General features: G+C 36.4%; 1 protein-coding gene across 6 annotated transcripts in view; it reads left to right on the top strand.

Moving 5' to 3' along the window:
- The window catches only part of DENND4A (DENN domain containing 4A), a 132,855-nt gene extending 112,199 nt beyond the window's left edge, over nt 1-20,656 (top strand). For 3 of the 6 annotated variants that reach the window (XM_030875216.2, XM_030875217.2, XM_030875220.2), the window contains 11 exons: nt 4,303-4,492; nt 8,307-8,401; nt 9,807-9,982; nt 10,077-10,223; nt 11,092-11,290; nt 11,524-11,778; nt 12,730-12,847; nt 12,964-12,990; nt 13,452-13,614; nt 13,779-13,843; nt 19,269-20,656. In XM_030875216.2, the coding sequence (XP_030731076.1) occupies nt 4,303-4,492; nt 8,307-8,401; nt 9,807-9,982; nt 10,077-10,223; nt 11,092-11,290; nt 11,524-11,778; nt 12,730-12,847; nt 12,964-12,990; nt 13,452-13,614; nt 13,779-13,843; nt 19,269-19,405 (1,572 nt within the window). In that variant the 3' untranslated portion in view covers nt 19,406-20,656. The remainder of the gene's footprint in view (nt 1-4,302; nt 4,493-8,306; nt 8,402-9,806; nt 9,983-10,076; nt 10,224-11,091; nt 11,291-11,523; nt 11,779-12,729; nt 12,848-12,963; nt 12,991-13,451; nt 13,615-13,778; nt 13,844-19,268) is intronic. The other 3 variants (XM_030875218.2, XM_030875219.2, XM_030875221.2) reach the window with 1 other exon arrangement.
- Nucleotides 20,657-25,053: the final 4,397 nt, after the last annotated feature.

Genomic DNA, 25,053 nt, shown 5'->3' on the forward strand with positions numbered 1-25,053 from the left:
CTCTCCCTCTTTTTCTTAATGAGTCTGGCTAATGGTTTACCAATTTTGTTTATCTTCTCAGAGAACCAGCTTTTAGTTTTATTGATCTTTGCTATTGTTTTCTTTGTTTCTATTTCATTTATTTCTGCTCTGATCTTTATGATTTCTTTCCTTCTGCTAACTTTGAGTTTTCTTTGTTCTTCTTTCTCTAGTTCCTTTAGGTGTAAGGTTAGATTGTTTATTTGAGATTTTTCTTGAGGTACGCTTGTATAGGTATAAACTTCACTCTTAGAACTGCTTTTGCTGCATCGCATAGGTTTTTGGATCATCGTGTTTTCATTGGCATTTGTCTCTCGGTATTTTTTGATTTCCTCTTTGATTTCTTCAGTGATCTCTTGGTTATTTAGTAACGTATTGTTTAGCCTCCATGTGTTTGTGTTTTTTACGTCTTTTTCCCTGTAATTGATTTCTAATCTCATAGCATCATGGTCAGAAAAGATGCTTGATATGATTTCAGTTTTCTTAAATTTACTGAGGCTTGATTTGTGACCCAAGTTATGATCCATCCTGGAGAATGTTCTGTTTGCCCTTGAGAAGAAAGTGTAATCTGCTGTTTTTGGATGGAATGTCCTATAAATATCAATTAAATCTGTCTGGTCTATTGTGTCATTTAAAGCTTCTGTTTCCTTATTAATTTTCTGTTTGGATGATCTGTCGATTGGTTTAAGTGAGGCATTAAAGTCCCCCACTATTATTGTGTTACTGTCGATTTCCTCTTTTATAGCTGTTAGCAGTTGCCTTATGTATTGAGGTGCTCCTATGTTGTGTGCATATATATTTATAATTGTTACATCTTTTTCTTGGATTGATCCCTTGATCATTATGTAGTGTCCTTCCTTGTCTCTTGTAACATTCTTTATTTTAAAGTCTATTTTATCTGATATGAGTATAGCTACTCCAGCTTTCTTTTGATTTCCATTTGCATGGAATATCTTTTTCCATCCCCTCACTTTCAGTCTGTATGTGTCCCTAGGGCTGAAGTGGGTCTCTTGTAGACAGCATATATATGGGTCTTGTTTTTGTATCCATTCAGCAAGTCTGTGTCTTTTGGTTGGAGCATTTAATCCATTCACGTTTAAGGTAATTATCGATAATGTATGTTCCTATGAGCATTTTCTTAATTGTTTTGGGTTTGTTTTTGTAGGTCCTTTTCTTCTGTTTCCCACTTAGAGAAGTTCCTTTAGCATTTGTTGTAGAGCTCGTTTGGTGGTGCTGAATTCTCTTAGCTTTTGCTTGTCTGTAAAGCTTTTGATTTCTCTGTTGAATCTGAATGAGATCCTTGCCGGGTAGAGTAATCTTGGTTGTAGCTTCTTCCCTTTCATCACTTTAAGTATATCATGCCACTCCCTTCTGGCTTGTAGAGTTTCTGCTGAGAAATCAGCTGTTAACCTTATGGGAGTTCCCTTGTATGTTATTTGTCGTTTTTCCCTTGCTGCTTTCAGTAATTTTTCTTTGTCTTTAATTTTTGCCAATTTGATTACTATGTGTCTCGGCGTGTTTCTCCTTGGGTTTATCCTGTATGGGACTCTCTGCACTTCCTGGACTTGGGTGGCTATTTCCTTTCCCATGTTAGGGAAGTTTTCGACTATAATCTCTTCAAATATTTTCTTGGGTCCTTTCTCTCTCTGTTCTCTTTCTGGGACCCCTATAATGTGAATGTTGTTGCATTTAATGTTGTCCCAGAGGTCTCTTAGGCTGTCTTCATTTCTTTTCATTCTTTTTTTCTTTATTCTGTTCCACAGCAGTGAATTTCACCATCCTGTCTTCCAGGTCGCTTATCCGTTCTTCTGCCTTAGTTATTCTGCTATTGATTCCTTCTAGTGTAGTTTTCATTTCAGTTATTGTATGGTTCATCTCTGTTCTTTAATTCTTCTAGGTCTTTGTTAAACATTTCTTGCATCTTCTCGATCTTTGCTTCCATTCTTTTTCCGGTATCCTGGATCATCCTATCATTATTCTGAATTCTTTTTCTGGAAGGTTGCCTATGTCCACCTCATTTAGTTGTTTTTCTGGGGTTTTATCTTGTTCCCTCTGCCTTTTCATCTTGTCTGTCTTTCTGTGAATGTGGTTTTTGTTCCACAGGCTGCAGGATTGTAGTTTTTCTTGGCTTCAGCTGTCTGCCCTCTGGTGGATGAGGCTATCTAAGAGGCTTGTGTAAGTTTCCTGATGGGAGGGACTGGTGGTGGGTAGAGCTGACTGTTGCTCTGGTGGGCAGAGCTCAGTAAAACTTTAATCCACTTGACTGTTGATGGGTGGGGCGGGGTTCCCTCCCTGTTGGTTCTTTAGCCTGAGGCAACCCAACACTGGAGCCTACCCAGTCTCTTTGGTGATGCTAATCGCTGACTCTGGGAGGGCTCACGTCAAGGAGTACTTCCCAGGACTTCTGCTGCCAGTGTCCTTGTCCTCACAGTGAGACAGAGCCACCCCCCCACCTCTGCAGGAGCCCCTCCAACACTAGCAGGTAGGTCTGGTTCAGTCTTATTTGGGGTCACTGCTCCTTCCCTTGGGTCCCGATGCACACACTACTTTGTGTGTGCCCTCCAAGAGTGGAGTCTCTGTTTCCCCAAGTCCTGTCGAATTCCTACAGTCAAATCCCACTAGCCTTCAAAGTCTGTTTCTCTAGGAATTCCTCCTCCCGTTGCTGGACCCCCAGGTTGGGAAGCCTGACGTGGGGCTCAGAACCTTCACTCTAGCGGGTGAACTTCTGTGGTATAAGTGTTCTCCAGTTTGTTAGGCACCCACCCAGCAGTTATGGGATTTGACTTTATTGTGATTGTGCCCCTCCTACTGTCTCGTTGTGGCTTCTTCTTTGTCTTTGATTGTGGGATATCTTTTTTTGGTGATTTCCAGTGTCTTTCTGTCAGTGATTGTTCAGCCGTTAGTTGTGATTCCGGTGTTCTCGCAGGAGGGAGTGAGAGCATGTCCTTCTACTCCGTCATCTTGAACCAATCTCTATAAGACCCCTTTTTTAAAACCTTTTTTTTTTAAATTTTTATTGAAGTATGGTTGATTTACAGTGTCGTGTTAGTTTCAGGTATACAGCACAGTGATTCAGCTATATACACATATATATTCTTTTTTTTTAAATTTATTTATTTTTGGCTGCATTGGGTCTTCATTGCTGCACGGGAGCTTTCTCTAGTTGCAGCGAGTGGGGGCTACTCTTCGTTGTGGTGCGTGGGCTTCTCATTGCGGTGGCTTCTCTTGTTGCAGAGCATGGGCTCTAGGCACACAGGCTTCAGTAGTTGTGGCTCTCGGGCTCTAGAGCACAGGCTCAGTAGTTGTGGCGCATGGGCTTTGTTGCTCCATAGCATGTGGGATCATCCTGGACCAGGGCTCGAACCCACGTCCCCTGCTCTGGCAGGCGGATTCTTAACCATTGCACCACCAGGGAAGTCCCTTAAAACCTTTTTAAATTCCTTAAAATACTTGCAGTTGGACAAAACAAAAATTTGAACGTTATCTCATGGGGTTTTCAGTATGTGTAGAGGTTTCATAGTGATTAAGAGACTCACCCTACTGACATTCGTTATCGGTATATTATTATATATGAAGTGGTACAATACTAATTTTAAGTCAACTGTAAATGATTAGGTATATGTATTGCAATCCCTAGAGCACCCACTAAATAAAAAACACAATGAGATATAGCCAAAAAGCCAATAAAAATTTTCAAGTAATATTAAAAGTAACTCAGTAACACATACACACACACACACCTGTGTATTATCTGGGCAGTGGAATTACAGTTATTAAAAAAAATTTTTTTCTTCATACAAAAGTCTATCAAATTTTCTTACATATTACTGGTGTAACCAGGAAAAAATACTTCTACTTTGGTGTTCTCAAAAATGAAAACTAGAAATACATGTCTTTGAAACCTGGATTGTTATGGAAAAGAATAAAATGTAAACATAAATGAAATTAAAAGAGATTAAAATGTAATTTTCTAATGGTATCATCCTGGGCTGGGATTTGCAGGGAAGAAAATTAACAATAAACAAAGACTTAAAGTTAGCAGTTATCTAACTAACAGGTATCTGCTTTGATCTAACTAAGAAATGCTGTCTTAAAAATTGATCTCCAGCTCATGTTTGTCCAGTATGCCCTCGTAAAATTGGTTGGGGTTTTTTTTCCACTAGAAGTTGTAATGTTAATTAACTGATCATCTGAGTAATTAGGCGTTTCCTCTGCCTTTGAAGTGAACTTTTAAATAACTAACTTTAAATATGAAGGAAATTAAGCTTATAATTATGTCCTTAGGATCAAAGTTCTGATCGTACCAGTCTTTCTTCAGTGGGAGCCCAGGATTCTGAATCTACCTCTTTAACAGATGAAGATGTCTGCCACGAGTTGGAAGGAGCCACTTCTTGCCAGGAAAGCAGTGTCACTGCAGGGACTAAGGGAATTGATTTCAGCAGAACAAGCCTGGAAGGTTCTTCCTCCTTAGAAGGTTTGTCCAAACAGCTCAGTCATACTGCATTTGATTTGTGGTACCTTTACTTTTTCTCCTTTATGTTTAATTTTGTAAAAGATTTGCATGGCTCAAAACAATACAGAACCAAGGCACTTTCAGAGAAGTCTAGCTTCTTCCATCCTCATCCCTTAATCTTGGTTTGTTACTGTCCCTAGAGGTAGCCATTTTTATTCATTTTGATTTATCCTTTCATTGTTGCTTTTTTTAATGTGCTTTTTTTTAATGTGTTTTAAAAAGTATGTGTGTGTTTGTGTGTTCTTAATACCTCCTTGTCTTCTTACTCAAAAGGTAACATGCTATAAACACTTAACTGTTCCTTGCTTTTTTCACTTAACACTATATGCTGAAGAGCATTCCATATCATCACATAGTGTTGTCCCTCATTCATTTTTACGGTTGCATTGTTCATCATGTGTGGATGTATTGGTTTATTTTAACCACTTCCCTGTTGATGGACTTTAAGTTCTCAGTGTTTAACTGTTATAAATAATACTGTGATGCATATATGTCATATTATACTTTTGCCAGGGTATTTTTGGAAGATACTTCCAAGTTTTTCCTTGAAGTGATATTGCCAGGTTCCTTCCTCAGGGGTATACTGTTTTGTATTCCCACAGGTAGTATATAAGAATACCTATTTTGGGCTTCCCTGGTGGCGCAGTGGTTGAGAGTCCACCTGCCGATGCAGGGGACACGGGTTCGTGCCCCGGTCCGGGAAGATCCCACATGCCGCGGAGCGGCTGGGTCCGTGAGCCATGGCCGCTGAGTCTGCACGTACGGAGCCTGTGCTCCGCAACGGGAGGGGCCACAGCAGTGAGAGGCACGCATACCGCAAAAAAAAAAGAATACCTATTTCCCCACAGCCTTGTGAAGAAAATATGTTAGCACACTTTTCAGATTTTTGCCATCTGATAGGTGAAGAATGTATTTCAATTTAGTTTTCATTTTTCTTTATCTTATAAATTAAGTTGCATATCCATTTATGTGTTTAAGGACTATTTGTGTTTCTTTTTCTGTGAACTGTCCTTTGCCTACATTTCACTTTCACTTTTTGGTCCTCCCCACATTTTTTAAGTTTTAATAGCTCTTTTTTATGTTAGGGAATTAATCCTTTGTCTCTTATATAAGTGGCAGATGCTTTTTCCAAGTTTGTCAAGTTCAGGGATTTTTATTTTCCCCACATAAAACTTTTTAATTTTATGTCATCAAATTTATCAGTTTTTGCCCTATTGCTTCTGGATTTTGAGTTATTAGGAAAGATTTCCCCTTCCCTAGGCTCACCACTGTTTTCTTCTCATACTTCTCTGATTTCCTTTTTAACATTTTCTGGGGTCAGCAGACTTTTTCTGTAAAGGGCTATATTGTAAATAGTTTAGGTTTTGTGGGCCACATACATCTCTGTCACATATTCTTTTTTGTCTTTTTCTTTTTTTTAACAGTGCTTTAAAATGTTAAAATTATTCTGAGTTTGTGGTCATACAAAAATAGATTTGACCCCTGATTTAAATATTTAATCCATTTGAAAGTTATCCTGTTATATGATGTGAGGAATGAATGCATTATAATGTTTTTCAAATTTGCATCTTTGCTACTTTAAAAAGCTTTTATTGTGGAAATAGTCAATCACAAAAGTAGAAGGAATAGCACAATGAACTCCCACGTACCCTTCACACAACTTCAGCAACTATCAACAAATGGCCAATCTTGTTTAATCTTTTCCGCCTCTCTTCTGCTGCCAACATTTTTTCCTTCCCCACTGGATTATTTTAAAGTAAATCCCAAACAATATATAATTTTATTCATAAATACTTCAACATGTATTGATATATCTAAAACATAAGGACTTTAATGTTATATCTTTGTAACTTTTTATTAAAGTTTATTTAATACATTTATTATTTACTCTATGTTATACATGTAGTGTGTACATTTTTATGTATGTAAACACTGTACATTTCACAAATTGAGGACAACTGATTAACCAGTATCAGATTAAGAGGCAGAACCTTGGGACTTCCCTGGTGGTCCAGTGGTTAAGACTCTTTGCTCCCAATGCAGGGGGCCTGGGTTCGATCCCTGGTCAGGAAGCTAGATCCCACATGCCACAACTAAAGAGCCTGCATGCCGCAATGAAGCTCCTGCATAATGCAGCTTAAGACCTGGTGCAGCCAAATAAATAAATAAATGTTTGCGGGGGGTGGAGAAAAAAGAAAGAAACACAACATAAACAGCATCCAGAACCCCCTCTCATAACCACATCTACTCACCACTCCCTTCACAGATGAACATCATCTTCTAACACTGTATGTCAGCATGGCCATTTTTGAACGTTATGGACTCATACAGTATCTTTTGTGAAGCATTCATTTGTTTTCAAAACAAAATTGTAGTATTATTATCATATTTTTAATGTGACAATATTTATCATATATCTTATATAAAATATATACTTAAATTTTCACAACTATCTCACGAAACTCTTTTTATAGGTGGTTTGTTCAAATTGAGACCCAAACAAGGTCCACTTGTTGCATTTGTTTGATATGTCTACTAACTTCCTCTCATCTTTGTTCCCTGTTTTTTCCCCCTTTCGTATATTCATGAAGAAATCAGGTGATTAGTTCCCAGCCTCTTATTTTTTTTTCTAACATGCAAGAACTGTTTATTGAGCTAAGTAAATAAGACTTACCTCACAACCTGATTCGTATTTGCTAAAAAGAATATTTATTCTGTGCTGTAGATTGATGAGATATAAGAGGTAGGCTGCCCACATAAATGACTGAATTAGTCAAGGCTGATAGCAATTTTGAACTAGCTTTAGCAGACGGGGATTACAGAAGGTTATTGGGGGACCATCAGGAAAGAACTCTAGTTGCCACCATTTCTAATCATCTTCAAGGATGATGTGAAGCTTCAGCTCTCTCTCCACCTCTCTGCTTGTCTGTGTGGCAGAGCCTAGGGCTAGAGGAAGCTCTAGAGCTATCTTTTTTTTCTCCCTTGTCATTTATTTGCTGAAGCAATCAGATCATTAGTCTGGATTATGCATCCCCATGGTGGTGTTTAACATGTTTTCCTATCCTCTCTATTTCTTGGAACTGATAGTTTATACTGTTACTTTTTTTTAACCTTTATATTTATAAAAATACCATTGTTCATTCATAAAATGTAGTAACTACTGGGGAAAAAAAAGTATAGAAAATGTATTGATTACTTCCAGTTTTCCTAACTAGATATAGCCACTGTCAGCAATTGACTTGACCACAGAACTGCCCTTATTTTGTTGTCATTTTAATACCTGCTAATATCCCTTTGCTCTTAAGAATGTACTTGGAAACTCTTCCCTAGTGTTTAAAAGCAAGAGTACTGTTCCAGATTTTAAAGATCCTTATAAGGCAGAGAGTTGCCGGTAATTCTTTTCATGATCTGAAATAAGATCAGCTATTTTATACTTTTTAGACCTTAGAACTAAACACTTTCTTTTATCTAAAACATGTAAGAATAGAAACAGCAAAACAGTAATTACAAACAACTGGAATGCCTTCTAGTCTGTACAAAGTGCTTAATAAGTGAGTAATGAATTAAAGCACATTTCCTTAGGTGTACACAAAGGCATATGTTGAAAAACATTTTTCATTATTTATTTGCTTTTTCTTAAATTACCTTTATCATCTTAAATAGTTTTAAATAAAACTGTTTGACATTTTACCAGAGAATTTATGAAAGTGAAAGATTCTCATATCCTTTCTGTTAATTTTAATGGTTTTGCTCTTTGTTTTTTAATAATGAACAGGATCCTTGTCCAAGTTTGCCTTACCTGGGAAATCAGAAGTGGCATCTTCCTGCAACATGAGTAATACAAATATCTTCCAGAACTATGCAATGGAGGTACAATTTAATCAAAAGAACATCTTCATGTACTACTTAATAAAATTTACATTTCTTAAGTGCTGATAGTCTCTGGTAGAGTGATAAAAAGTTAAATATATGGCATCTGAAAATTTCAGAATGTATATTGCTCCTGAATAAACTTAAAATTTATCTAGTATTTCAGATTATTGAAGTCACATGACTTCTTCTGTTTAGAAAAGTTCCATACTTCCTTTCATGTTTATCAACATACAAAAGCATTTTTATTTCCAGTATTTATATTTACCCCTTGTTTTATGTATGTCCTCTTTGAATTTTTATTACACTTTTATTTTTCTTTTTTGTTTTGGCCGTACCACACGGCATGCGGGATCTTAGTTCCCCAACCAGGGATTGAACCCGCACCCCCTGCGGTGGAAGCACGGAGTCCCTATTTCACAACTTAAACACTTGTAACTAATTTTGCTGTGCAGGCACACTTTTTGGATGAGGATACAGGGAGCAGTTTTGGCATTTGTGTCAACTTTTTCCATCATGTTTTTCATTCTTTGTGTCAGTTTGATGTAGATATCTGCTGGGTATGCTGCTGTATCCCATTTTCTTGCAATAAAAAGGTTATAGTTTTACACTTTAAAAACTTTCCCTAATTTTTGTGTAAAAATTGCTTCCAAATACATTTGTGTTTCTGTTTCACACTAATTCGCATAAATTTGGAAAATAAATTTGCATGCAGCTGGAAAATAAATGATGAGCACTGATGCTGCAGTTTACAAAGTTTCTGATGGCTTCAGGAATTTCTATATTTTAATGTAATGACAGCATTTACATTTATCTATAGCAATGTTTCTTAAACTGTCTGTAGTGACAGACCAGGGTTTTTTTTGTTGCTGATTTTAAGTTCCAATCTGTCATGGCTGTTACTCTTCTAAAATCTACTGATCACCGACTTAGCTGTTACAGCAATTAGTTTACAGGTCTCCAAATCCTCTTCTCAGTTTCTTCACTTAGCTCATCACAAACCAGTAAGAGTTTGTGGACCAGCTCCTTACTGGCGACCACACTTTGAGTAGCACAGATCTATAACATGTAATTACCAATACCTATTTTGTGTATTAACAAAGTAATACTTGGGTTTAGTTTTCCATTAATAAAATCATGGCAGATTTTATAGTACGTAATTATAATGGTAAAAATCCTCACTTAAATGCAAGTTTCCCTTTCAGGCAAAAGTTTTGGAATAGACTTAGGTGAAATAGTTAAAGATGAGTATATTATATAATGTACTGAATGTAATCCATTCTTCATTTGTAACTTCTGAATCCTTCTGAGTTTTACTTTTCCAGTAGATATATGAATTGAAATGGTTTTTAAATTGTAATTGCACTAACCGGCTTACTTTATAAAATGCTGTTTTCTCCCATAGGTTCTTATCTCGAGCTGCTCTCGTTGTAGAACCTGTGATTGTCTTGTCCATGATGAGGAAATCATGGCTGGCTGGACAGCAGATGATTCAAATCTCAATACAACCTGCCCATTTTGTGGCAATCTTTTCTTGCCCTTTCTGAACATCGAAATAAGAGATTTAAGACGACCTGGAAGGTAATGATTTATGCTTTTCTTCCCCTTCATGTTTAAGGATCATGTTTCCTAGAATATCTCTTTTCTCAAAAAGCTCCTTTGATTCACATTACAGATACTTTTTGAAGTCAAGCCCGTCTACAGAAAATATGCATTTTCCATCCTCCTTTTCAAGGCAGACAAGGCAGTCTTGTATCTCAACATCAACCTCTGGTCTTGACACATCTGTTCTCTCTGTTCGAGGGAATTTTGATCTAAATAGGTAATTATGATTATGTGGAACTATATTTTAACAACATATACTATACATTTCAAGTAATGACAGAAGAATTAGCTGACCATTTTAAGGTTTAAATTCCTATGTATAATAGATTCTTAATCTCAAGTTCTTATTCCTAATTAATTATCTCTCTCTCTTGAGGAATTAAGTCAGTACTGAGGTACTTCTACTTTGCAATATTTAATTTTCTACTTAGGAATATTTAATAATCTAAGAAAACATTTGGAGCTGATAGATGAACTATAAAATCAAACTAAGACTTACACAGTAAGCCTAATACAAGTAAGTCTGTGCTTAAAACAAATGCGGAAATCGACTCCATTTTGGAGAAGTGCCAAATACACCAAATATAGTTGGGCAAGTGAAGCTATATTGGTAAATGCATGTGCAAAAGAAAATGCCTACATAGTACTAGCAGGCTAGCATGACCTGTTTGATCCTGAATGCTTAGACTGCAAAACTGCAAATCTGTGTGTGTCCCTTCTTTCATCATAGGTCTATTATAGCCCTTTCTTTGTCTCCCACTAGCTCTGACTCCTGAAAGAATAGGTGCCTATTTTTTTTGCTTTGTATCCTCGGGCCTACTGTGGTTCCTGCAGTATAAAAGTAGTCCACTAAATGTTTTGAACAAATGAATGACTCTGTATATTTAAAGTTTACTGGATAAAAAGGAAATTAACATGACTAGGCTACTTTAAACTGTATCCTTTTTCCCAGCCAAAGCCTGATTAACATCTTTCCTTCCTTTTACTTTGCTATGTGCAGCTCTGATTCTAAAGAGAAGAACATGGTCAGTGAAATAAAGTAAATCTAGACAGTGATACGCTTTTTTCTTTTTTCAATGCCCAAGCAAATCAAAGTTGCTCGAAAATACATGTGCCCGAAGTATTCAGATCCCTGCTGATAGATCAAAAGCAGCTTTGTCAAAATGTCCAGTATTTCCAATGGCCAGGAGTGTTAGTACTTATGGCACCTTGGATAAGGAAGACAATGGAGGACAGAAGCTCATTCCTACAGGCAGCCTGCCAACTACTTTACAAGGAGCTACAGTATGTATTTTGGTGTTTTTTACAATTTGGACATTGATAATTTACATATGAGTTTGTTCCCCTTGTGCTAAACAGCCTTATAAGCTTCAATTTTATTATTGTTAAGAAGAGTGTCTTGTTACATGATACAGTTTCATTTCTAATTATATGGAAATCATCGACAGGAATTTTTTTTAATGATTTAGTATCATCAATCTTGTAATTGCTATTTATGGTTTTTATTTATTCAACAGGATTCTTTAGGATTAGAATGGCACCTCCCAAGTCCAGATCCTATCACTGTTCCATATCTTAGTCCTTTAGTGGTATGGAAGGAACTTGAAAGCTTATTGGAAAATGAAGGTGATCATGCAATAACAGTGGCAGACTTTGTGGACCATCATCCAATTGTTTTTTGGAACCTGGTGTGGTATTTTAGACGTCTTGACTTACCCAGTAATTTACCTGGATTGATTCTTTCTTCTGAGCATTGTAACAAGTATTCAAAGGTATGAGAGTAAAAATTAACTAAAAGCCAGTGCTACTGTCACCATTGTAATGTTTGCATATTCCTAATGACAAAAAAGTAATTTTATGCTGAATATTTTTAATAACCATTTGAATCAATAAAGTTGTTGCAAATAATTTTTCTCCTTACAGTCTAGCAGTAAGACAGTCATGTTTTTTAGACTTCTTACAAAGTTTACACAAAATGGACTTGACTTTTTGTTATAGCCTCAAGAATAAACTGTAAATGACTCTTATGAGAAGACTTTGTGAGTTTGCCCCACTCATGCCTCATACCTCCTTCAGAAATAAGCCTAACACTTTAGTTGGACACCTGTAATTCATATCGCAGTCATGTGCTACCATTCTCATTACTTTACTGTGAATTTTTGTTTAACATTTAAGTAGTTTGTTATATGTTCACTCGTATTTTTGATATGTTGCTCTATTAAAGCATTTTTTTTCTTTTTCATATGCTGTCACTGGCACTAAATGGCAAAGTGTCTAAGTTCAGGAACTTTGTCTTCTCCCTTCTTGTACTTCATGTCTGTGATGGTGCATGTGTTTGGATTTTCAGTACATGGTGAATGAGAGGTTAACTCAGTCAGAGCATCTTCGCTAGGGTCTTGAACTGATGGAGAATGGGGCTCCTGGATTCATCTTTCTGTGGAGCCTTAGTCATAAGCTGGTCAAGATTAGCCCTTCATGGTACCCTTTCTCACTGATCTTAGTACTTTGTTAAATCTGCTACTTTAGGGATCGCTGGCTTCTCAACTCAGGTCATCTCCCTTCGGTAGGTTATAAAATGCAGACAAATCAGTGATTTTTCTGTTCTCTTTTCTCTCTTGCACACATGCATCCTAAAAAAATATTTTTAAGGCTCTTTATAAAATATTTACAAAACATTGTCATATAAGGATCATTAATGAATGTTTTTTTATTCTTCAACACAGATTCCTCGCCACTGTATGTCTGAAGACAGTAAATATGTTTTAATACAAATGTTGTGGGACAATATGAAATTACATCAGGATCCAGGACAGCCGTTGTACATCCTCTGGAATGCCCACAGTAAGTGCTGTCATAGAATGTTGATGTCCTTCATATGAGAGTACTCTCTACTTGCTTTAAATAGCCTAAACTAATGTGTAACTGACTTTTATTTTACACTACTTTTTGTCTTACAGGTCAAAATCGTACTCTTTTGTTTGAGAGTGAGTGTTAAGTTTGATGTTTTTAGTATTATTGTCTTTGGAGGTCAAGGGGTTGTTTTTGTTTTTGTTTTTTGAGTGGTGCTGTGTATGTGCTGGAGGGGTTTTGTTTTGTAGAGTTTTGTTTTTAGCACATTGCTTGTCCCTATCTCTTCTTTGTACTTATTTTTTGTTTGTCTCCATCCCAGGCTGCTGATTTAAAATTCCTTCCAGGGGCTGTATTAAGGAAAACAGTATTTTTAGTTATTGTGTATTTGAGCCTTCAAGCTTATTTTTATCATTATTTGTCTTATTTCTTCCTTTTTTCTTCTTACTTCATTCTTAGATTTCAGTTCTTTTATCTATTGCCCTTAATTTATTTTTATTGCTTTGTAACTTTTTAAATAGCTGTCAGTTGCTGCTTAATTACATTCTGCTTTCTACACAGAACATTTTTCTTCATCTGCTCTTTTGTTCTTTTACAGCCCAGAAGTATCCAATGGTCCATTTATTGCAAAAAGGTGATAATTCATTTAACCAGGAACTATTGAAAAATATGGTAAAAAGCATTAAAATGAATGATGTCTATGGACCAATGAGTCAGATTTTAGAGACACTGAATAAATGTCCTCATTTTAAAAGACAGAGGTAAGTCATTCTTTTAAATGAATATATTGTTCCTCTAAGCAGATTCATATTGTTTGCTGAGTGATTTGTCAGAATATTTCACGCTTATATTAACATAAAAATTTTTGTAGATATGTATAGACTGTTTGAATAGTAATATCTTCTCCACTTCTTTTTCCCCCTAGGAGTTTATATAGAGAAATACTGTTTCTCTCACTTGTGGCACTGGGAAGAGAAAACATTGATATAGGTAATTCAGCATAACATGTAATATTTATATATCATGGTAGAGTTTTCAAAGTGTTTTTATATTGGTAGTCTTAATTAGTTTAATATAAAATTATATTAATATAATACAACTGTGTCTGATTTTTTTAATATAAGGTAAAAGATACTTTGATATTTTGGTCATGTTGGTAATAATAATGATAAATAATGAAAGCTAACATTTTTTGAGGGCTCATTATGTGCCTTACATTGTAGCAAGTAGTTTCTATATTTTATCTCATATAATCCTCAAAATCCCTATGAGCTGGGTACTGTTATCATTTCCATTTTATTACTGAGGCAACTGAGGATCCAAGAGGTTAAATGACTTAAACTTGGGTTTCACAGCAATAATGGAGCCATATCTGAACCAAGCAGTCTTAATTTCCAATCCCATGCTTTTAACTATTGTGTCATATCACTAATGACATTAAGCTTGTTTCAGAAAAAATGTAATGTAGCTAAATATATATTTTAGGAGGTCTCAAACATTTTTGGTTGATCATCTTCTACTCTCAGTTATTGTGCTGGGCCTCCTTTAGAGTAACAAATAGAAAGTAAAAGGATTGAAAAAGATACTCCATGCAAATAGTACTAAAAAGGGAGCTAGAGTGACTATATTAATATCAGAAAAGATAGACTTTAGAGACAAAGAAGGACATTGTATAATGATGAAACAGTCAATCCACCAAGAATTATTAATTGTTTATAATAATTATAACATATACAACTAACAACAGAGCCCCAAAATACATGAAGTAAAAACTAACAGAATTGGAGGGGGAAATAGACATTCAACCATAATAGAACAACTAGGCAGCAGATCAGCAAGGAAATAGAAGACTTGAACAGCACTGTAAACCAACTAGGCCTAAGAAACATCTACAGAACACACCATCCAACAACAACAAAATACACATTTTTCTCCACTGCACATGGAATATTGTCCAGGATAAACCAAATGTTAGGCCATAAAACAAGTCTCTCAGTAAATTTAAAAGGTTTGAAATCATACAAAGTATGTTCTCTAACCACAGTACAATGAAAAGAGAAATCAATAATAGAAGGAAAATAAAAAATTCACAAGTATATAGAAATTAAACAACACACTCCTAAATAGCAAATTGGTCAAAAAAATCATAATAGAAATTAGACAATACTTTGAGGTAAATGAAAATTAAAAACACAACATACCAAAACTTTGAGATTCAGTGAAAGCAGTTTCTACCTTAAGAAACTAGAAAAAGAAGAGCGAACTAAACCCAAAGCAAGCAGGAGGAAGGAAATAAATATTAGTGCAGAAATAAATAAAATAGAGAAACAGGGAAAATATTTTTAAAAATCGAGAAACTCATTGAAATCAAAAGTTTGTTTTTGAAAAGATCAACAAAATTGACAGACCTTTAAGCTAGACTAAGAGAAAAAGAGAGAAGACTCAAATTACTGAAATTAGGATAAAAGGGGTGATATTCCAGGACTTCCCTGGTGACGCAGTGGTTCAGAATCCACCTGTCAAGGCAGGGTACACGGGTTCGATGGTCCAGGAAGATCCCACATGCCGCAGAGCAGCTAAGTCCGTGCACCACAACTACTGAGCCTGCGCTCTAGGGCCCACGAACCACAACTACTGAGCCCACATGCCACAACTACTGAAGCCTGTGCACCTAGAGCCCGTGCTCCGCAATGAGAAGCCACCACGGTGAGAAGCCCGTGCACTGCAACGAAGAGTAGCCCCCGCTCGCCGCAGCTAGAGAAAGCCTGCATGCAGTCATGAAGACCCAACGCAGCCAAAAATTAAATAAGTAGGTGGGATATTCCTACTGACCTTACAGAAATAAAAATAATTATTATAAATAATTATATGCCAACAAATTAGATAACCTAGAAGAGACAGGCAAATTCCTAGAAAGACATAAACTATAAAACAGATTCAAGAATAGAAAATCTTAATAGACCTATAACAAGTAAAGAGATTGAGTTAGTAATCAAAAATCGTCCCACAAAGAAAAGCCCAGGACCAGATGGTGAATTCTACCAGATGTTTAAAGAAGGATAATACCATTTGTTATGAACTGCATGTTTGTGTTCCCTACCCCCAAATTCATATATATTGAAGCCCTAATATGATAGTATTTGGAAGTAGAGCCTTTGGAAAGTAATTACATCATGAGGTTGGAGCCCCTAAGATGGTATTAGTATCCTTATAAGAAAAAGAGGAGGGAATTCCCTGGCGGTCCAGTGGTTAGGACTCAGCACTTTCACTGCTGTGGCCCAGGTTCAATTCCTGGTCATGGAACTAAGATCCCGCAAGCTGCATGGTGCAGCCAAAAAAAACAAAAAGAAAAGTAAAAGAAAAAGAAGAGAGCTGTCCCTCTCTTTCTCAGCCACGTGAGGATACAAGGAGACGACAGCTATCTGCAAACCAGGAAGAGTGCTCTTACCAGTCACCACATCTGCTGGCACCTTGATCTTGGACTTCCCAGCCTCCAGACTGTGAGAAATAAATGTTCATCATTTAAGCCACCCAGTCTGTGGTATTCTGTTACAGCAGCCCAAACTAAGACACTAACCCTTCACGAACACTGACAAAAAAAGTAGAAGAAAAAGGAGTGCTACCTAGCTCATTCTATGTGTTAGGCCAATATAATTACGCTTACCAAGCCCAGACAAAGACATCACAAGAAAAGAAAATGAAAGAGCAATATCCCTTATTAATATAGATGCAGAAATCCTCAACAAAATACTAGTAAACCAAATCCAGCAACATAGAGAAAGGATTATTTGCCATGACAAAGTGGGATTTATCCCAGGGATGCAATGTTGGTTCAACATAAAAAACTCCATCAATGTAATACACCATATTAATAGAATGAAAGACAAAACCACATGATGTCTCAATAGACACAGAAAAAGCATTTGATAAAATTCAACAAACTAGGAATAGAAGGGAACATCCTCAACCTGGTAAAGGGCATTTGTGAAAAACCCACAGTTAAAACCATACTCAATGGTGCAAAACAGGAAGTCTTCCCTTTAAGATCCAGAACAAGAAGAGGATGCCTTCTTCCACCACTTCTATTCAACATTGTACTGGAAGTTCTAGCTGGAGCTGCTAGGCAAGAAAAAGAAATAAAAGGCATCCAGATTGGAAAGGAAGAAGTTAAACTATAAACAACATGATCTTATGTATAGAAAACCCTAGAGATTCCACACCAGATCAAAATAGAACAAAACAAAAATCCCAAAATATTAGAGTTAATAAATGAATTCAGCAAGGTTGTAGGATATAAGATCAAGATACAAAAAATCAGCTGAATTTCTGTAACTAGCAATGAATAATCCAAAATGAAATTAAGAAAGCAATTCCATTTACAGTAGCATCAAAAAGAATAAAATACTTAGGAGCTTGTTTAACCAAGGAGGTGAAAGACTTGTACAATGAAAATTACAAACATTGCTCAAAGAAATTAAAGATCATGTGAATGAATGGAAACATACCCCACGTTCATAAATTAGAAGACTAATATGCTTAAGATATCAGTACTACTCAATCTACAGATTCAGTGCAATTGCTGTCAAAACCCCAATGATGTTTTTTACAGAAATAGAAAAACCCATCCTAAAATTTATGGAATCTCAAGGGACCCCAAGTAGCCAAAACAATCTCAAAAAGAACAAATCTGGAGGACTCACACTAACTGATTTCAAAACTTACAGCAAAGCTACAGTAATCAAAACAGTGTGGTACTGGCATAAAGACAGACATATAGACCAGTGGAATAGAATAGACAGCCCAGAAATAAACCCTCACATTTATGGTAAAAATGATTTTTGACAAGAATGCCAAGACCATTCTGTGGGGTAAAGACAGTCTTTTCAATAAATTGTTCTGGGAAAATGGGATATCCACTTAACAAAAGAATGAAGTTGGACCCTTATACAAAAATTAACTCAAAATGGGTTGAATACCTAAATGTGAGTCCTACAACTATAAAACTATTAGAAGAAAACATAAGACAAAAGCTTCATGACATGGATTTGTCAGTGATTTCTTAGATATGACACCCAAGGTACAGGCAACAAAAGAAAAAATAGGCAAATGGGGCATCATGAAAATTAAAGATTTCTGTGCATCAAAAGGTGGTGTCAGGGCTTCCCTGGTGGTGCAGTGGTTGAGAGTCTGCCTGCCGATGCAGGGGACACGGGTTCGTGCCCCGGTCCTGGAAGATCCCACATGCCGTGGAGCGGCTAGGCCCGTGAGCCATGGCCGCTGAGCCTGTGCGTCCAGAGCCTGTGCTCCACAACAGGAGAGGCCACAACAGTGAGAGGCCCGCGTACCGCAAAAAAAAAAAAAGAAACTACAATGGGATACCATCTCATACCATTAGATAGAATGGCTACTATCAAAAACCCAGAAAATTATGTGTTGGTTATTTTCTGGAAAATAAGGATATGAAAAAATTGGAACCCTTGCGCATTGTTAGTAGTAATATAAAATGGTATAGCTGCTGTCGAAAACAATATGGCATTTCCATTAAAAAATTAAATATAGAATTTCCACATTATCCAACAATTTCACTTCTGGGTATATACCCTGAAGAATTGAAAGCAGGGTCTCAAAGAGATATTAGTATACTCATGTTTATAGCAGTCTTATTCATAATAGCTGAAATGTGGAAGCAACCCAAGTGTCCATTGAAGGATGAGTGTATAAGCAAAATGGGATATATACATACAGTGAACTATTATTCAGCCTTAAAAAAGAAAAGAAATTCTGACATATGCTACAACATGAATGAACCTTGAAGACATTATATTAAGTGAAATATGCCAGTCACAAAAAGACAAATACTGTATGATTCCACTTAAGAAGTACTTAAAGAAGCCAAAATCATAGAGACAGAAGTAGAATTAGAGTTGACAGGAGCTGGGGGGAGGGGAGAGGAGTATTATTATGTAATGGGTATAGAGTTTCAGTTTCACAAGGTGAAAAGAGTTATGGAGATGGACGGTGGTGATGATTGCACAACATTATGAATATATGTATACATTCAGAACTGTGAATGTATACCACAGAACTGTATGTATACCACAGAACTGTGCACTTAAAAATGGTTATGATGGTAAATTTTATATGTATTTTACCAAATTTTTTAATTTAGGAAAGAAGAATTTTAAACAGTTGACATCTTAGTACTTCACATTTCAGTGGTCTGTGTAACCTAGCTCTAAATGCTACGGACTCTAAGGTCCCCATTCCAGCTCTGAAATTCTGTGTTGGCAGAAATGACCTAGAGATTCCTTCTTGGCTTCTAATTTTGTGGTTCTGTAGTATTACAAGAACTTGATTGCTGATAATATCAAATATAAATTTCTTTATGCCTTTATTTCTTTATGAATTTTTGCAGATGCATTTGATAAAGAATACAAGGTGGCATATGATCGTCTCACACCTAGTCAAGTCAAGAGTACTCACAACTGTGACAGACCACCAAGTACAGGAGTGATGGAATGCCGAAAAACCTTTGGAGAACCTTATCTTTAAGATATGTGTGTGTATTTTTTCAATATGTATTGTGTAGTCAGTGTATAAAATAACACTTTTAGACTCTAACCTTTTTTCTTCAATTTTTGAAAATGCATTTGTAAATGGTTCAGGAAGTTCAGATAGTTTATGTACAGAGTGTCTTAAGAAAATACTAACAAGTGGGAGAGAGCTACTTTGTTTCCCATTTCTTTGTTTTTTCTTCTCCCGTACAAGTAATTAAGTATTTTTGTGATGAAAAAATCCATAAACAAAATTGGTTCCCATAGAATAAGACAACTGTTTTATGGATTCTTTTGGAAGAGACAGATTGAAAAATCATGTATGGAACTTAAACAAATGTAAGAACAAAGTATCTCCTGTTTTCATAGACTACTCAAATGTTTTGACCGTGAAGTTGTATTATACATATTTTAACTTGTTTATAATAAGTTGATATTTTTTTAATTTTTAAACTTAATATAGCAAACAAAATGAACTTAATCTTATGAAGCAAGGTAATTAAGTGCTTATTTTCCTTGTCTGCTGCTATTTGAATTAATTAGTACAGCTGCAGATCTCTATATGTATATCTATACTTTTTTTACTACTTGGAAGAATGATTCAGAAATGTCAGCGCTAGTGTCAGTGTTGTCCTAGGATCGCATATTAGTACTCCTGAGCCTGGCTGCAGTGGGTGAGTCATGGCAAGGGTGTGCATTGCCCAGACTGACTCACTGAGCCTTGTGGAAGGAGAGCCAGAGAGGTTCCAAATCTGCTTCTGTAAAATCAGGTTCAATATACCATGATTCCAAAATTTTCTCTATTGCTAATAGATACATACAATACACAGGGAAAATAGCTTATAGAGCCAAATATCAATTTAAATTCTAATATTCTACATGAACACTTATGTTAGGAAATATGTCAGACAGTTTATCCCAAATTCTACCTTTATTTTAATATCTAAAATATTGGGTATGATGCAAATTGTAGTATGTTTATCTGGAATATGACCTATTGGAGTATTCTGTTAATATTATATATATATATATATAATATATATAAATATTCAAAATATTTTTTCAAAAGTAGAAAAATAATAACTATCTAAAAGTACAGCCAGATAGAATTTCCCATATTGAGGAACCTGGCTTTTTCAATAAGCCTTCAGAATCTGGTTTATGGAATCTAAAATCCAGCAATATCCAGAAATAGACAGTAAATTGAATGTTTAAGTACCATGGGTATTAAATAGAATCTTAAAAAATATTTGTAGTCGCATTATTTCTAATATCACTTTCTTTGGGTAATTCTGATAAAAAAGTATCCTTTGGCTGTTAGAATTATTTATAGATTTTCAGTGTGTTCATGTGGTGTGTGTTTGAACACATTGTCATAATGAAGGAATTCTCTAGCCAATTTCAAAGAAGGAAAAAATGAAAGGTCCTAAATTAGATGTGTAGAAGCCGGCAGAGTTCAGGACACTTTGGACTGGAGATACCTTAAAGTCCTGAGACTAAGAACCAGTTCAGCTGTAGAAAAAACACTTTTGAGTTCATCCCACTAGTGAATAGCACCAAGCTAAAACATTTTACAGCTTTCTACTCTGGGAAATAATGGGGAAAGTTTAAAAATGTAAAATTTTAGTTCAGTTAGTTTGGCGCTGAACTTGCTTACTTGAAAAGTCTGGTGCTGTGCACATGTATCTGCCTCTCTTTTGTAAATACCACTCTTGTCTTATCCTTCCTTCCTATTCAGGTCCACGCTTCACATTCTAATTCAGTCTTACGTTCTCTAAGTCACAGTCATTTCAAAGTTGTCAAAGGAGAGAAACATTTGATAGATGAGGCTTTTGGCATTAGTGACAAACATCCCTCCAAACAGAATTCTGGGGTTCTATTCTGGTTTTTTGTTATTGTTTGTATAAGAACAGCTTTCACTATTGATTATCTTTTCTTTAACACAAGCAATATATATGAATAACAGTTTATTGATTTCAAATATCTGACCAAAAAAAGTAAGGTAAAGCCCATTCTTTATGGTTCAGACTCATTTGGAAAAGTGAATGTAATTTTTATCTCCTTCCCCTGACACCAAGTTTTGTTTCTACTTTTGACTGGGTTTTATTTCCCCTATTTTCAATCCCCAGGGAATATTATTTGCACAAATTTACTCTTTAAAAATAAAACCTAAAACATGAATAGAGAGTGGTAAACCTTGATCAAAAGAAAATTAAAATGTAGATCATCCTTTGAAATAACTCCATACAAACTTTCCTTCAATTTTATCTCTGTTGACCATACATTTTAGAGAATCATGGCCAATCATGTTAGAGAGAAATACCCTTTTGCTACATTATCTGTCTTTTATTTTCTTACTCTTAGTTTTGTTTATCTGTTTACTAGTTGAAAATAAATCATGCCATGTCCTGGTACAACTTGTTTACTACTTCCTCCCATTGTGTTTTGAATGTCATACATTTGTATTTTATATCATATTTCAATATTCAGTTTTTTCCTCCTGTTAGGGAGTTATGCAGTCTGGTCATATTCTGATTTTTGTCTTTTTTTTTTTTTTTTCTTATTTTGTGGGGAGAATTTTTGCTTTAAAACCCTAAAGCCATTAGCTTATTTTATTTTAACGTTTTCTTAAAATGGCTTTCCATTTTTCTTTGTAGAGAAATAGCCCCTGAAAATGTTGGTTCAACATTTTAGGTGATATGCTTATTTTATTTTATTTCATGCTGGTAATTACTATGATACTTTAGTGCAGCTAGCAAGTGTCAGCCTGCTGCATATAAAAGTTATGTTGTACTTCTACATATTTTGTAAGTATATGGTAAGAAAATAACCATTTGTATGGTAATGTGCGATTGCCCAGCTTTATTTTTGTTTCTCCCACTAGAACTTGAAAGCTGCTATTAGGCACTTTATCTCAGAGCAGGAAGGGAAAGAGTACGCTGCCTCTTTGAGAGGGTCCTTGGTCTGCCTTTGTGCTAGTCTTAGCATGCTCTGCCCTTCCTGTTTGGATACAAGACAAAGTTTTATTTCAGAATTGAATTCTCTGGTAGCTGCATACCAGTTTACCTTAATACTCTCAGTACTTGGTATCTTCTTATTATCCCTTCATACTGCCCTCTTTCTCTGACCCCAAAGTAAGTACATTTGCTGGCTTAATTATTTTTGTTTACAAAATTAGTATTGGACAAATTAATATAGGAATTTCTGTCTCTGATTCAAAAAGTCTGTGTAAGATAACAGACTCTTCTGATAAAGTTACTGCAGGCTTTCCACAGTTGCTGTTCATTTGGATGGCTCCTTCCTTTTGTATTTAAAGATTTTCTTTTCAAACACAGTACTGTGATAAAACCATTGGAGCAACTGATGGAATTTTCTGTAAATGAAATTCTCCAGATTGGCCGGCTCATCACAGTTAAGGGCCTGAGGACCAGAAGTATGCTTTGGTTGTACGGGCAGCCTTAGACCAGGGTGTCCTGCCTGGTTCTAGTGACCCCACAGGGATGGACAACCCTGATCATTGGCCCTCTCTTTGTACCTTTCATAGGAACCAGACCCAAAATACACTGCAAGCTGCACCCGCAGGGGGACCCTCCCACAAAGAAGGGGGCCAGAACCAAGGATATTCTGTGGCCCATTAGGCCAACGAGTTCTTCAAATGTATCTACCAGGCTGTGTCTTAAATATTAAATTCCAATTCTTGCCCCTTTTGGTACTTATCTTTAAATGATTATTAGGATATAGAATTTTTATGATACTTTCAGAGTATCACAAAAGGCCAAGCCTATAATTTGATAGAAGCATTTTCAGATCTGTTGATGAGTACAATATAATGTTCATAATGTACAGCAACCATTTAAACATATACTAATTTTTTTAAATTTGGAATACATCCTTTTTTTTCTGGTACTACACAGAATCTTAACCCATTAAATTAGGAAGAGTTTTACATTTTTATAAATTTGGCCCAAACCTATCACCAGGGCCTTCAAGGAAATGCAGCCTCAAGGGGAATGAAGGAAAAATCATCTGTGCAGCCACTTCCTTCCAATTTAGACACTCACGTAGGACAGTTCTGACTTTCTTGCTGAATGAAAGACCTAGAATTTGTCCCATGTAACTAGCTACACAGAACATCTTGCCCATCAAATGAGAGGACCAGCTAACCATTATCTTGACATTTTAAGATGGTACTTTACCTCTAAAACAGCACAATTTTGGGCTTCCCTGGTGGTGCAGTGGTTGAGAGTCTGCCGATGCAGGGGACATGGGTTCGTACCCCGGTCCGGGAAGATCCCACATGCCGCGGAGCGGCTGGGCCCGTGAGCCATGGCCGCTGAGCCTGCGCGTCCGGAGCCTGTGCTCCGCAACGGGAGAGGCCACAACAGTGAGAGGCCCGCGTACCGCAAAAAAAAAAAAAAAAGCACAATTTTAATAAATTGTAGATTTATAATGGATTGCAAAATTTTTTATTTCAAGCATAACAAATTGATCTTTTAGAAGTTATGTAAGTTTTCCATCTCCCTGAAATCTCCTTTCTCCCCACCAGCTGCTCATCCATCAAGACCCAGCCTTCATTTTTGTTTTTGACTCTTTTCTACATAGTGTGAAGTCAGAACTTCCTTTCTAGGCAAAGAGGAATGCCAGAAATTTAGCAAACGGATCAGAAAAATGATATTCAACCATTAGAGTCGATTTTAATCATCAAATGGCAGCCTAGCACTTTACCTTTACAGGATGTTTCACCGTCCATCACTCCTCATAAGTCGTTCTGGGGAAGAGCACCAGCTCCCAGGCTGTCAGTGAGGAGGTGACATCCTCGAGACCAGCTGAGGTTGGTGGCAGATACCAGATTGGTGCCCAGAGTGTTGGTATTGGGATCTCCCTTCCATAGGCACTGCTCTCTCCTCCTGTTCTTAGGCCATGGCATATGGAGACCAGGCAGTACGGCAGCATCAGGAATGAGGATAACTAATTTAAGAATATGGAATGTGAACATGATCCCATATTCTTCATCAGTCTTCTCTCGAGCATTCTGACTAAATAACCTAAAGATATGGATGAACACGTCCATTTTTGTAAAATATCATTGGGACTCACAATTTATTGAAATTTAGTGAAAGTCATTTCCAAAGAATGTGAGTCCTGGAGTGAGGCCATGAATTAAATTAACCAGCCCGTCTTAAAAGATGGATTATGGACTGAAGTACTTTGAACACAGCCTTTCAACACCAAAATGTTTGGTTTTTTTCCCACATCACACTTGTCCTGCTATCTTCCAGTCTTCAGTGAATCCTCTCTCATGTTTCTAATTAAAGCGATATTTACCATCCTAAACTACATTCACCTCAGCTCCTTTTGCTTTGTAACCACCACAGTTTCATTTTTAATGTGCCCCTTAACCTGATGCCAGTAAAAGCAGCAAGCAGTGGTATTTAATATACAAGCACTTCAACTTCCACCTGAAATGTTTAACCACACAATTTTTAAAAACACAGGTGTCAGGTTTCCCTAGTGGCGCAGTGGTTAAGAATCCACCTGCCAATACAGGGCACATGGGTTCGAGCCCTGGTCTGGGAAGATCCAACATGCCGCGGAGCAACTAAGCCTGTGGGCCACAACTACTGAGCCTGCACTCTAGAGCCCACA

The sequence above is a fragment of the Globicephala melas genome, chromosome 2 (genome assembly GCF_963455315.2).
Source record: "Globicephala melas chromosome 2, mGloMel1.2, whole genome shotgun sequence".
Lineage (NCBI taxonomy): Eukaryota > Metazoa > Chordata > Mammalia > Artiodactyla > Delphinidae > Globicephala > Globicephala melas.